The sequence below is a fragment of the Cnephaeus nilssonii genome (genome assembly GCF_951640355.1).
Source record: "Cnephaeus nilssonii genome assembly, chromosome: 12".
NCBI classification, from domain to species: domain Eukaryota; kingdom Metazoa; phylum Chordata; class Mammalia; order Chiroptera; family Vespertilionidae; genus Cnephaeus; species Cnephaeus nilssonii.
In genome coordinates this window covers 44,100,289-44,115,090 of record NC_137083.1, presented here as the reverse complement: position 1 = coordinate 44,115,090, position 14,802 = coordinate 44,100,289, and the positions used below count along the sequence as shown (strand labels likewise).

General features: G+C 38.0%; 1 protein-coding gene across 1 annotated transcript; it reads right to left on the bottom strand.

Annotated features, from left to right (window-relative positions):
- Positions 1–5,124: 5,124 nt before the first annotated feature.
- On the bottom strand, positions 5,125–9,288 carry YAE1 (YAE1 maturation factor of ABCE1). The gene is made up of 3 exons (XM_079786455.1): positions 9,124–9,288; positions 7,702–7,823; positions 5,125–6,065 (listed from the first exon to the last, which is right to left on the bottom strand). The coding sequence occupies exons 1-3, from the start codon at positions 9,250–9,252 to the stop codon at positions 5,636–5,638; spliced, it is 681 nt and encodes a 226-aa protein (XP_079642581.1). The 5' UTR covers positions 9,253–9,288; the 3' UTR covers positions 5,125–5,635.
- Positions 9,289–14,802: the final 5,514 nt, after the last annotated feature.

The window sequence follows — 14,802 nt, the reverse complement described above, 5'->3', positions numbered from 1 at the left end:
CTGACTTTAAAAAACACACACGTATTTTACAATGTCTCCAAATAAGAAAAAGAAAGGTATTTTATTTTAAGGTTATTTACATTATACCCTCATTTCAGTCCAGTTCCATTTATTGGTAAGAACTGTCAGTACTATTGTTGTAAATCTCTCTTATTACAAGGGATTTGATAAATCATTTGTTTAAAAATTCCTTACAGAATCATATAATTATTTTATAAATAACAAGGCAATATTATATAATGGTGATTATGCAATTCATAGGGAAATAGGCTTAAATATTAGCTGGAATGAGTTGTATTCGATGTGAGGCAAACCTATTTGTAGACTAAAAAAGAATGGTTATGAAATATTTAATATGTTTCCAAGATAACTTGTCTCTCCATATCTTTAAATTGTAATTAATTTAAAGGTACGGAGACCTCTTGTTCATGGGTTGACACGCAACCACTGAACTACATGGGCCAGGCTGTGCTGAAAGTTTTGATCTAGTTTTCTGAAGATGAGAGAAAGAGAGAGAGAGAGATAGAGAGATAGAGAGAGAGAGAAGAGACTGATTTTTAGTTTAGGTTCAGTCCTGCCTGACAAAGATGCTTCAAGCATATGAAATTATAATTTTATATTACTTCTGATTAAAGGCTGTATGTTTTGGATTCTAGGTGTTTATTTTTAGGCCTCAGGGGTTTGGAGAGAATAAAATGTGCTTTTTTTCTTGTGAATGGGTTTCCTTATGATTGGTTACTTTGCTTTAGAAAAATTATCAGCCCAGAATTAAAAAATGGAGGGTACCTTAATTTCCTGAGTTTTTGGACATACCTCAGAAAACTGTCCTCACCCACCCAACCTGACAAACGACTCTGTTTGGCACCGTTTTAGGGATAATCACTGGCTTTTTGTCTTTGTGACCATGAAAACTCAGCAAAGAGCACATTACAAATCAGGATGCACCAGCACCACCCAGTGGCCTTGAACGTATTTAGCAGCTCCTTGGAAATATGACCCAGAAGTCCAGCGCCTCTCTGGATGGTGTATTACATGCATGAAAGCACCAGGATTTAACTTTTGCAGAATTGAATTCATTGTAGGTAGTTCTGATCTTACTTTGTTATCCTACTTTCTGGAAAGATCAGACAATTTATAGGACAAGAAAATGGAGTTTGGTTATGTTAAGGACTTTTGGCTCTTTTTGGCAATACATGTATTTGTAAGTAATGAGCTAATGTCTGTTTTTGAAAGTTAAATAGGAGTTTATAAGAGCTAAGAAGCATCACAAAATGAGTGACACAAATCATCCTCTCCACCAAGAGTATGGCAAGTCTAAGGCATCCAAGGAGAATTTAGTTTCTGTATAAGCTCAAGACACCTTTCTATACCACTTCCTAGGTGACAAAGATTCTCTTCTTCCAATAGGGAATGGTATTTTTTTTCCTAGATGGATAGCAAACAAACTTCTGATAAATTTTTTGTCCTTTGTAGCTGCTGATTAATATACACATTATAAACAATACTTTCGGCTGGGTTAGAATTGAAAAGTGCACAAAAGTAAAAATTAACAAGGGGAAAATATAGTTCATAGTCCCTCTACTAAACACAATGACTGCTACTGTCACTATTTTGTGTGCCTCTATCCTGAGCAAACTGTGGAGCTAGATTTGCCTTGCTTTAAATCTCAACTGGACCATTTGGTGGCTGTGAAATGGACAAGTTACCCAGTCTCCTCGGTGTCCCAGTTTCCTCATCTCTAGGATGGGGATACATAATAGTTATGCTGATAGGGTTATGAGGATTAAGCAAATTAATATATGTAAAGTTTTCAGAATAGCACCTGCATATCACTAACACCATGTGTTAGCTATTACTTTTCCATTCCTCTATTTCTTCCAACTCCTTCTTACAGTTATTAGATACTAGGCACCAGGCATCCTGATAGAAAATATTTTTGGGTGTTCTTCCAGGTTTTTTTTTTTTTTTGCTGTTTCCTTCTGTCCTTTATTATGTGAAACTGTACTATAAGCATAATTTTGTATCTTTAAATATTATATTGTAATATTATTATTCATTAGTGCAATTCTTTTAGTGATTGATAAATACGATCGTCTGTTATAATTTAGCCTGGTACAAGACAACACAATTTGTAGATGTGGACTTTTATTAACATGAAAATGAAAATAAACATTTTTAAAAAAGGCAACAAAATGGTTTGTTTTTTAAAATAAAAAATATAACATGATGTATTTTGGAATCTTAAATTTCCAATTTTCATTGGTAGATGCATTTAAATATTTTTTTATCTCACCAAATACCACCTATGCATCTATGTACAGGGAATGGTGCTAAGTACTGGTGATGTAACAATCAATAAGGCACTTTCTTGAAAAAACAAAACAAAACTGAAGTCTGAGATTCTCAAAACAATGCAGAGGGAACACTGGGAAGAGCAACTCACTCAGTTGAAATTTGAGCTGTAATTGAAGGATAAATAGGATTTTTCTGGTAAGGAGGGATGTGTAAAAGTATTCTGGGCAGAACAGTCAGGAATGAGTAATATTGCAAGTTGGGAATTATCCATATTGTCTTATCATCCATAATGAAGTGTGGTGTGTATCGGGGAGCAGGAGGCAGGATGAGATCAGAATGACAATGTTGCTTGGGCCCAGAAAAACTCAAGTGTATAACTGGTACAGTAGAAATAAGTAGTAATAATAATAAGAAAAAGTGCTGCTGTAGAAGGAAGGATTATGAAAGTAGAGATGGTTCATGTTCAGTGATGGAGACATGTGATAGAACTAAAACAAGTCAGGGGCAGTTGTGTGATTTTGGCCACCAGTGACCTTAGCCAAAAGCAGTTTGAAGCTGAGGAATACGAATGGGAAGAAAACAAGTTGAGACAGTGACAAGACTCCTCTCCTAGTATTCAGTCAGGAATGAGGAAGAGGAGTAAGATTGCTGGGGAAAGGCAGTAGAGAGCCAACTGATTGTGAAGTATCTTCATGATGGAGCTTTGAGAATTTCTGGAGAGCAAGAATCTGATTGGTAGTTTATTAACATAGCATGTGATATTTACTTCATCCATTGGTCTGAAACTAACAATGACTTAGAATTAAGTTAGACTTGCCCTGGCTGGTTTTGCCCAGTGGATAGAGCGTGGGCCTGCAGACTGAAGGGTCCCAGGTTCGATTCTGGCCAAGGGCACATGCCCGGGTTGCGTGTTTGATCCCCAGTAGGGGACAGGCAGGAGGCGGCCGATCAATGATTCTTTCTCATCATTGATGTTTCTATCTCTCTCTCCCTCTCCCTTCCTCTCTGAAATCAATAAAGATATATATATTTTTAAAAAAAGTTAGACTCTATTCCTATATACTGAGTGGCCAGATTATTATGCGTTCAGAGATCATAATAATCTGGCCACTCAGTGTATATATCAATATATCTTCAGTCTCTTAGACTGGAACACAAACCTTTAATTTTAGTTTGAAGATGGGTGAGGACCACAACTTGGATTTGGTTCAAAGCTTTCATTTTGGTTTACCACAAGCAGTTAATAAGCAGGGTTAGGATATAAATGAAATAAGGATGCAGGTAGGTGAATTTAGTTGCCCAATTCCTGTCAATCACAAAAAATTTTGGCGGCCTCAGCAGCTCTAGCAACTGAAATGTCAGAAAAGCCTAGTATTTTGGGCTTCTTTACCCTCATCTTTAGGAAAACAACAAAATGCCAGATATATCAGCACCTAGAAATAATATACATAAGATGAAATTCTGTTTTTAAGGGAGCCATATCAACCAGACCTAATGACTGTGTCCCAGGCCTTGAAACTCTGGCTGCCTGTTCTGGGGCAATTTTGCCTTGCATTTATGTTCAGTCAGGGCTCTTATATGGCAAGACTTGTCAGGCCTACATGTGAGACAGGGTAACACACAAGGTGAGCAAGGTTTCTTCCCTCACTCTGGTTGGTTCTAACGGAGGCTCATGTAATAAAAGAAACAAAACACAAAAGGAAAATGAACAAACAAAAAAAGAGAAAAAGGGAAAAAAATAGTAGAGGCTCGCATTCATAGATCATAGGTATAATGAGCATACCATTAATATTCTTTTGCAGTCCAGGAACTTCTGTGCTTTTTAAAAGTCAAAGCAAGTTTAAGGAATATTTTCAATCCAAAAGCCTCATCAACTCAACTAATTTTCTTGATTTTTCCTATGAACATCTACACAAAAACACCCTATTTCCAATGGTGGCAAGGGCTGTTATCTTCAGGGAATCTTATCAGAATGAACCCTATAAAATCTCAAAATTGGCTACACTCATGACATTTTTTACTCAGGGTGTCTTTCTTGAGTTGTATTATTAGATATTTCATATCTAATATGCAGGGCAGAGCAACATGAAGACTTTAGAAACTGATAATATTCCATGAGGATTTAAGATTTTTGCTGCATCTATAAATGTGAAAAAAATTAGTAAATCTCTGAAATATTGCCTACATCTAGAGATTAACATACTTTTAAAAAACCAGCTGTCAAGTCACTTGATATCTTCAGCATGTTTCAGTAAATCCTGAAACACTATATGATCTTCTGATTTCAAATGTTTCAATTCCTTAATGTCATGTGAACTTTTCAGGAGGTTGTAAGATCACAGTAGTACATTTTCTTTATCTCTTCAAAGACATATTTTATCAATTTTTCTTACTTTCCCAGGATGTCTGCTTTTTAGAGTAGATGGTAGATAAAAATATTAGTGAAAAAACAATTAAGGCTATCAATATGGGCAATTATTTGGGTGTCTCTGAAGTCTGGTATCTCACATAAATATTTCAGGCAAAAAAGTGATGAAAAATCTTTTCGTAATTTTATATACTTAGGTCCTGGAAGAAAAGTTTGAATCTAATTTTATCTATGCCAGACTAAGAATATTATTACAAGTCAGAGATTCCAGTGTTTATTCCTATGAGGATATGAAGCAGAACTACAGTTTAGATATAATAATCTGGTACATTTGCTAGGCAAAACTAACTCCTAAATACTTGGAAAGACTAAGTAGTACTTGAGCATGAAATGTATTTTCTGTATTTTTTCAGGGAATTATGTTTTTACTCTTAATTAACATTAAAATAAACTCTAATCGATTTTAGTATTTATAGCATGTTTTTAGTCATCAGTATAAACACGTCTTCAGTTTCTTATACTATGGCCTCTTATTTTCAATATATTATCTACATATCTTTGTGTGTTTATCTATTTACGATGTTAGCCATTATATTTGGTAACCTTGGTCTGACTAGCTGGAAATGAGGTCCTAACTAACTGATGGTGACAGAGCAGAAAGTAGGGTTAGGTCCTTACAAAATGTTTGATTCACTTTGGCTAGTGAGTCTGAAAATGGTTTTGATCAGAAATTTGAAAATGACAATGATAACTGGAATTTCTGAACATAATAAACTTCGTAAAAATTACCAGTGACAGAGAAAAAAGGCTTATATTACATTTAATAGTGTTAATTCTGAAGATGTTCAAACTTCCACGAAGGATGGTGAAGTGTTCAATGTAGAAACCAGTACAAATTTTGGTAAACTTGTTAAGAAACAAAATGCCCCAAGGAATGTTCTGAACATTATTTTCACCAAAAAAGTGAAATTTTCATAGTTGTTTGAGGTGCTGTAATATGTCTACTGATACTCCCAGCTGTTTTACCAAACTAGCTGTCTGTTCTAAAATCCAAGTGAGGCTTGGGTTTTCAGAATGTGTATGCTCCCGTGTTCCACAACATTCTAAAGATGAACAATCTACCCCACTAAGACTATTACTACAGCTTTTGTTAAACTCAGCATTATTTTCACAGAGTCTTTCATCTTCAGCTTCATAAATCTTTTTCTCAGCTGGAGATACATGACAAAGGTCCATGTCCTGAATGGAGTCCAATAAATCTACAACATGCGGCTGTGGGGTGATTGATTTCAGATGTTTGAGCACATACTCTTCACAATGGCCAACTGCATCCAGAAGATTATTTATTTTACTGATCAAAGCCGAACTATTATCATGAAGGTGACACCAGGAGAGCAAAGCACTGAATGAAAATATAAACAGGAGTTACATAGGGAAAAAATTAAACAACCATAGGCTTTTAGAACTTTCTATGCTACATGTTTCTTTTCTACATAACACCATGCAAAACGAATTAATAACAATAATGCAAGTCAAAATAAAGAAAGTAATAATGGCAAAATAGGATTAAAAAATATATATCTTTTAACAGAAATTAAATAATTGGGCTTGACCATATAAACTGTTTCTATATCATAAGCCCTCCTTCACAGATCTACATCCACTTTTCCTCATTTTAGGTTTTCCCCTTATGACCGTGTAGCTTCTGTTGAAGAGGGATACAACTCAGAGAGAGAGAGAGAGAGAGAGAGAGAGAGAGAGAGAGAGAGAGAGAGAGAGGCCAGAAAAATTAGTTTTTCCTTTAAAGACATCAAAAAGCTTCTAAACTAGTGATTCTCAATCTTGGATGCACATTAGAATCACGTGGGGAGCTCTTGAAACTATCAAGATCTAGGTCATCCCAGACCAATTAAACCAGAATCTCTAGGGGTATTATTTTTTAAAGCTGCCCAGGTGATATCAAGGTGCAGCCAAGGTTGAAAACCATTGTTCTAATCATAATACAGCAGTTGCTTGCCATCAAAACTGAAGATTAGGAAAATAAGTTTTTAGGCAACTTCACTTTCCCAACTTTGTTATAAGTAGACATGGTTTGCTGAGCTAACTAACAATTTTCTTGAAGAAGGTAAAAATCATTCTATTCCTAATAAATATTTTTCTTTACTTTTCTAGTACAGATAGTACTTTTGTTTTTTGATAGTTCAGATAATCATGACATAAAATAGTTGTGAAAAGTAATGATGTTTTAAAATGGAATCAATTGATGAAAAAGACTTAGCAATAAGCTTTCTAAGCTTATAAAAGATTTAACCTGATGTAAAGATGAACATGATCATTTTCCTATGGTAGCAGACTACATATTCTGATTCTTACCATTGAATTTTCTAAAACCTTAGACACAGTACATTTTTTGTTGTTTTGATAACTTATTTTCTACCCTTTTTAAAATCATTGATTCTTTGCAGCATTTTCTCTACTGAGGGCAATTTAAAAGATACAGAGAATCAAAAAGGACAACTCTGTCATGCTCTTAGCTCCATGTGCCGTTTGGCCACTTGGCTCTGAAATATGCCATTACTGCTATGGAATCTTGACAGGTACTCGATGTTCAGGACTAAAGTAAATGGGATCATTTTTCTCTCTATTACCAGCTATAATTTTCATCATGTACCTCTAGTACAGACTTCTGTCATGATGTGTTCTGCCACATGTGCAAGACTAAAACCTTTATTCAAAACCTGAAGATCTTTTAAATGACGTTGAGATATAGACTGGTGATAGTTCAGGTAGTAAAAAATACACACTTTCCTATCTTTTCTTTTCTATAAAGGACACCTGGCTCACATATTAAAGTGGATGAACTGATAATCTTGACCTTTTGAAGGCAATATTATTCGAATGCTTTGCAGCCCTCTTGTGGATTTAACACTAGGAAAAGCACTTTCGTTTAAACACTTTGTTTTTACATACTACTTTTATAAAAATCTCCAAGTAGTCCTGAGGTTAAAATGACTCCAGATTTAAGTTTTAAAAATTACCTCAACGTTCCTCTGAGTTGTCCATAGTTTATAATGCCTTCTGCACCTTCTTTATAACCTTGATTGAAGCCTTGTTGAAGGGCAACTGCTTTGCCAGCTTGTAGTCCATCTCTATAGCCTTCCTAAAAATAAGTAATGAAGAACTGCAGCTGTAACAAACATCAAGTGAACCATTGTAGGTTTTTCTAGAAAGTCATAGAATCAATTTAGAAAATCAATGAAAACAAGCTTTTCCTGTGTTATTTAATATCATGGTTCTAAAACATATGGCGTAGCTACACAGAGTAGACTAGACTATACTTCTCATGTAAATATATTATTGGTCCTATCCCATTGAACATGCTATGTTAGCAATGGCTTCACAGAAAGGATACATAGAGAATTTCATGCCTGGCCCCTTTTGCAAATGATTGGATTGGTAGGGTAGGTGAGGAAGCAAGGCAGTAAGTAGGGTTATCAAAGGTCTTGGATAATTAACTGAAGTAGGGAAAGAGGAAATTGGTTTAGCAAAAGGAAAATTAGAAAGCTAGCTTTTGAAATTTTTGCTTGATATCTAAATTCAACTGAACTGCAAATTCACAGCGGGCAGGGATTTTTGTCCTGCATCTCCTCTGGTGCCACAGCACACAAAAGATGCGCAGTCAAAAGATGCCCCCCGCCCCAGCCTCACATACAGCGTTTCTGAAATTGACAACATGGTTGTTGGGCTAAGCAATTATTTGACTGAAACATTAAACAAAAGCCGACTTAGGGCAATTTAATTGTTGGCAACGGTAGTGAGTGGAAGTGGACCTCACCATTTGGTCCTGTAATAGTTCGAGCGCTCCCCCTGGAAATTGGGGGTGTGGTATTAAGCTTAATCTCATGAATAGTGAAACAAATCAGAGCTGGGTAAATCACACCTAACCAATACAAAAACCCCAACGTTAACACTTCCTCACCTAGTCACCAGTATTCCATATTACTTCCCCTTATGGCCCTTTGACAACATCCTTACATTCCCTGTTTCCATATACGCACATTGATGAGCATCACCCCTAACTTTAGGCTCCTCACCCATTCAAGCAATCCTGTAAACTGGGTACAAGTCCTCTCACAGCCATCATTAGTACAGTCAGGGCACACAGTTCCCCCACCCGCTTCCCTGCGACCCTCGGCACACACCGATCTCTGCAAAGTCTGGCCAGCTGACTGCGGTCGGACCCAGCGTCCGCCCCACCCCGCGGGCGGGCGCTCGAGGAGAGCGCGCCGTGGTTTCACACGCCTTAAAGGAACCCATTGGGTCATCTTGGCAGGATGCGGGCCGCACTGGGCCAGGCCACACCGCTCTGGCCTCAATGCCAGGCCGAGATTCTTCACAAGCCCGCGCCCCTCTCCCCGCCACCCGGCACAGCAGGGACACCGCGCCCCCCGCAGCTTTACTTTGACTCGTCTCTGCATCTGGCTCCGCCATTCCCGCTGCACCAGGAGCGACTCGTCTGCTTCCTCGTCAAACACTTCCCCCTCCTCTCCGCCACCCCGGACCAGAGGAGCTGCTTGGACCCAGGACATCACCGGGCTACCCCAAGGCCCGGGGAGCAGCAGGAAGCGCCCGCAGCCCCTTCCGGTCTGAGGGGCGGGGATGACTGGAGTCCTGACTGGCTGGGCGTGGGGGGCTGCGCATGCGCAGAGGGTGTGCAGGTGGGCGGGGCGGGCTCGTGGGAGCTGGCCGTGGCTGGAGCTTTGCCCTCACTGGGGTTCCTGAGCATGTCAACTTGAGAAACGTTTAAACCTGCAGAGAATATTTAGAAGTTTATTTGAGCCAAACTGACCACAATGGCCGGGGAGCAAAAGCTCAACGGATTGAGAAAATGCTGCAGAGAATGGCAGCTTTGCACTTTATTTTATGCATTACACCCAAAGGAGGAGGCCCGAGGGGTTACATGAAATCCACTGGTGATAGATTAGGGAGGTGGGAGAAAGCAAAGTCTCTGGGATTGGATAAAAAGTAAAATGAATAGACACATCTTTTATATTGGTGGGTGCAGGATAGTTAACGATGAACATTTACAACACAGAGAGATGGAACAAGACAACAATGAGGGGGTTCTGTGGTCTGTTCTGGAGGGAGATTGTGCCCTGAGGGGTATGGCAAAAGGGAGTTATTCTGACATTCATAGATGCCAAAAGACAGTGACAGCAGATAGGCTCAGTAAAGAGGGGCTTTTTGTCAAGGAAGATACTGGCCTAAGACATGACTACCCACCACGATTCGCTTTTAGTTAGGAAGTTTTAGTTTCAGACAGTACTATGTGGTTACTTTAGGTCTCAGTTTGCGAGACCCTGCCATGCAGGCCTCCCCTGAGCTTGTCAGGTTTAGTATTTGGTCCGTTTTTTTGTCCACAGGCTTCTTCAGTTGACTCGAAGTGTCAACTTGCTCCTGTTGTGGGTAAAGTGATTCCTTCCTCACATCAGGGCCCTCTGACCTTGACCTCTGCCAAAGGCAGCCTGGGTCTCAGAGAAACACTTTCCATTTCCCCAGAGAGTCTCCAGAGTAGTTTGAGTTTTGGAGAGGCTGGGTTTGTAAAACCATTCAAGGTAGTTCAGTTGATGGGTAACTACTGGCCAAGGACTGCGTGTCTTTTAGAATCTCTCTCAGTGCACATAAGGGATTTGACAGCTGACGTTTTAGTTATTAGGAGTGTGGAGCAAAGGAAAATAGAATTAAAAATTAGATACCACGGCCACTTTGAGATCAATATACAGGGTGGGGCAAAAGTAGAGTATGTTTATAAAACATACATTTCTTATTGATCACAGTATCCTTCCCTGGCTCTCTAAAAGTAGACTATTGGCTGGCTTATACTCAGCTCCAACAACTAGGAAACACGAAGGGCCTAATCACACTAGAAAAATTGGAGATTAAATATTTACTGCAAAATAGCATGGAGACATTTTACAGTTAAATCCTTTTTAAAGAAAAATAGAGAATAAAAAAATTTTTTTTACTATTCTCTGGCAGAGAAAAAGATGGAAACTCCTTAAATAACTTAATGAAGCCAGGCTTACTGTAACCTGACATAGATAGAATCACATCCTCTCTCTCCCCCACTCTCCCCACCAAAGTTCAAGTTAGCTTATGAGTATGTACTCAAAAGAGAATTCCATACCTTATCAAAAGAATAATTCAAGAGATTTTATTCCAGGAAAGTCAACTGTTGCAATATTAGGCAATTTATATGGATATTTTATTTCTTCAACAATTTAAAGGAGACAAGCCATGTTATCTAATAAATGCTGAAAAGTTACTTGAAAAAATTTAAAAACCATTCTTAACAAAATAAAATAGTAACTACACATTGATAAAGATGTTATTAAAAAATCCAACATCAGGTAGTATTCTAAACACTCAGATGTTAATATATTTCCTTTAGAGCAAAGAGAGAACATCTGGTGATCACCATTATTCAACATTCTTTTGGAGACTAGTGAATGCAATATGAGAGGTAAATACAGTAATCTGTATAAATGTTGAATAATAAGAGATGGAATTATTTCTTTTTGCTGTTTAAAGGTTATATGCCTAGAAAACCCAAAAGCCATTAGTTAAAAACATCAGAATAAGGGAATTTTATAAGGTCTTTGGGCATAAGAAAAATAGACCAATAGCCTCTTTATTTTCTGCAATAACTGTCTAGAAATGTAAATGAGGTCAATATTCCACTTGCAATACCAAGAAATACTGTTAGGTATAGTATTTATATATTTGTTTAGTATTTTGTAGTTAGTATAGTACTTATAAATGTCAGAAATATATTTAAAAAAATCAGCTTTATGCCCTAGCTGGTTTGGCTTAGTGGATAGAATATTGGCCTGTGGACTGAAGGGTCCCAGGTTCGATTCTGGTCAAGGGCACATGCCAGGGTTGTGAGCTCAATCTGGAGTGTGGGGCATGCAGGAGGCAGCTGATCAATGATTCTCTCTCATCATTGACGTTTCTCTCTCTCTCCTGCTCCCTTCCTCTCTGAAATCAATAAAAAATATTTTTAAAAAGTCAGCTTTATTGCGGTATAATATTCATTATACACAGTGATTCGCATACATTTTGAGTGTACAGTTTTGACAAATATACATACCTGTGTAACCACTCCTAATCAAGATATAGATATTTCCATCACCCTGTAAAATTGCCTCATACTTCTTTGCAGAAATTTCCACACCCTCTGAGGCAACCCCTGATCCAATTTCTATCAATCAAAATTAGTTTTGCCAACTTTTATGTATTTGGCTTCTTTGACTCAACATGTTTTTGAGATTTATTCATGTAGTTGCATGTATTATTAGGTTGTTATTTTTTCTTGCTAAGTACTCTTTTCATAATTTATTCTTTCACAAGTTGTTGGACATTTGGATTGTTTCCAGTTTTTGGCTATTTTGAGTAAAACTGCTATGAATATTCTTGTACAAGTCATTTTGTGTATACATTTTCCTTTTCCTTGGGTAAATATCTAGATGTGGGTTTGTTGAGTCAAATGGTAAATAAAAACTAACTTTATAAGAAACTGCCAAACTGTTTTTCAAAGCGACTTTACGCTCCCACCAGCAGTGTATTTGAGTGTCAGTTGCTCCACATTCTCTTCCTCACTTGGAATTGTCAATCTTTTTAATATTAGCTCCTCTGATAGGTGTGTAGTGGCAACTTATTATGCTTTTTATTTTCATTTTCCAGATGCCTTATGATATTGAACATCTTTTCATGTACTGACTTTCCATTTTTCTGTCTTTGGAAATGAAGTCCTTGTCCTTTTAAAAAAATGGGTTGTCTTATTGCATTTTAAAGTTTCTTTATATATTTTGCACATAAGTTCTTTGTCAGATACATGAATTGCAAATATGTTCTTTGCAGTAGTTATAATCCATCAGGGGACAGCTGTGCAGAGAGAGATAGTTAGGAGTTCTTGAAGTGTTTTAGGGATAGGGAGCATAGTGCCTGTGAAAGATAAAAACAGGAGGAAACAGGGAAAGCCCATAAAAAGGGATGCTGAAGAGTGCTGAGCAAAACAAGCCAGTTCAAGAAAGACAAGTATCACATGATCTCATTCATATGTGGAATCTAATGAACAAAATGAACTGATGAACAAAATAGATCCAGAGGCATAGAAGCATGGAACAAATTGGCGAATCTCAGAGGGAAGGTGGGGAGAGATTAACCAAAGAATTTATATGCACAATCCATGGACACAGACAATAGTGTGGCGAAGGCCTGGGAGTGTGGATGTGGAGTGGAGGAGGTCAATGGGGGAAAAGAAAGGGAACATCTGTAATAGGTTCAACAATAAAGATAAATTAAAAAAAGGGAGGGGGGCCCTAACCGGTTTGGCTCAGTGGATAGAGCGTCGGCCTGCGGACTGAGGGGTCCCAGGTTCGATTCCGGTCAAGGGCATGTGCCTTGGTTGCGGGCACATCCCCAGTAGGGAGTGTGCAAGAGGCAGCTGAATTGATGTTTCTGGCTCTCTATCCCTCTCCTTTCCTCTCTGTAAAAAATCAATAAAATATATTTAAAAAAAAAGAAAAGGTAGGGGGATGCTGATCTTATCCCTACAATAGGAAAGGAAGGAGGAAGCAGGATTGGGCTGAGGAATCTTCAGATCGGTATGTAGACCTGACAAAGTCTTGGCCAATATAAAAGGGAGCTTTGGGGCAAAAGGCAAAGAGAAGTTCTGTGTTATGCACACAAGGCCTGGCCTTGGTACCCCTGCCACGCTCAGTTATTGGCTGGGGCATGACTTTGTAGAGTGTGACCTTGGTAGGAAATCCGAGGCAGATTTCCACTTACTAGTAGTCCTGTAGGTGCTAACAGCTGGAGGCTGACAGCTGTATGCCTTTGTCAAGAACAAGATGATCTTTCAAGGTCCTTTCAAATGTGATTCTATTTTTTTTCCAAAATAGCGTTTCTTTTTAAAATGAACTGTAAATAACGGTGACAATCCCCTGCATAAATTTTGGTGTCACAGCGTGAACTTACTCAAAGTATTTAGAAACTTATCTTGCAGTTCAATATTTCTTATATAAATACTCTATGATGAGGAGGTCAACCGTTAGGATGCACTAGATTTTTTTTCCCTATTCTGTTTATCCTTCATCCTGTCTTTTCTTTCAAAGGCCTCCAACAATTCTTTTTTATGTCCTTCTATCTCCCATCTCCTGCTAAGTTTCATTCTTTATCTCAGTTTCCTACACTTTATTTGTGTCTTTGTGAACTGCTATTTGGTAGTTGGTATAATAAGCTCTAAAAGGGCACAGACCTTTTTCTCGGTTCCTTGCCAAAGTTTCTAGCATACTGGCTTTAATCATTAAGTCTGGCAACCAGCCAGCAGAATTCCTGATTTCTATTTGTCAAGGGAAGTAGTTTTCCATTTTTCCTTGTCCCTTCTAAACTTTCATATCTTTTATGAACTTCAGTGCTGTTCAGTTGACTAAGTCTTTGGGTGTCATCTTTTAATTTTAATATCATGTTTTCTCTAAGGCTGTATTAAAAATATAATTGTTGCTAGTGTTGAAAATGTTGGGAGAATATGGCTTCTAAAGAGGGCTTTAGAATAAGTACAGTAGGTAGGTTGATTCTGGGTAGAGTTGCCTTTATTTTAAAGTATTGTGTCTACAGAAGATCCCAGTTATAATATAGCTGTCAAAGCTATGAGGAAAATTATTAGTCCAATATGGAATGTTTGTTGAGTATTAGATAAGACAAAGTAGAAATGTCAGACAGGAAGGCTGATTGGTGTTTCAAATGGCCAATTGATGGACAGCTATGTCTGAAGCATTTAAGCATGTTCAAATCCGTCTTATATTTCAAAAATGCTTTCCTCAACTCCAAGCTCTCCTTTGGCTACTCTGGGGGGTAGGGTAAGGAAAAATATAGATCAATTGTCTCCGGTATGTGTCTGGACCAGGGATCAAACCTGCAACCTAGGTATGTACCCTGACTGAGACTCAAAACTGCAACCTTTTGGTGTACAGGGATGATGCTCCAACCAACTGAGCCACCTAGCCAGGGCTACTAATATTCTTGAAGAGACTATCCTTTTCCCATTGACTATTCTTGGCTCCCTTGTCAAATAT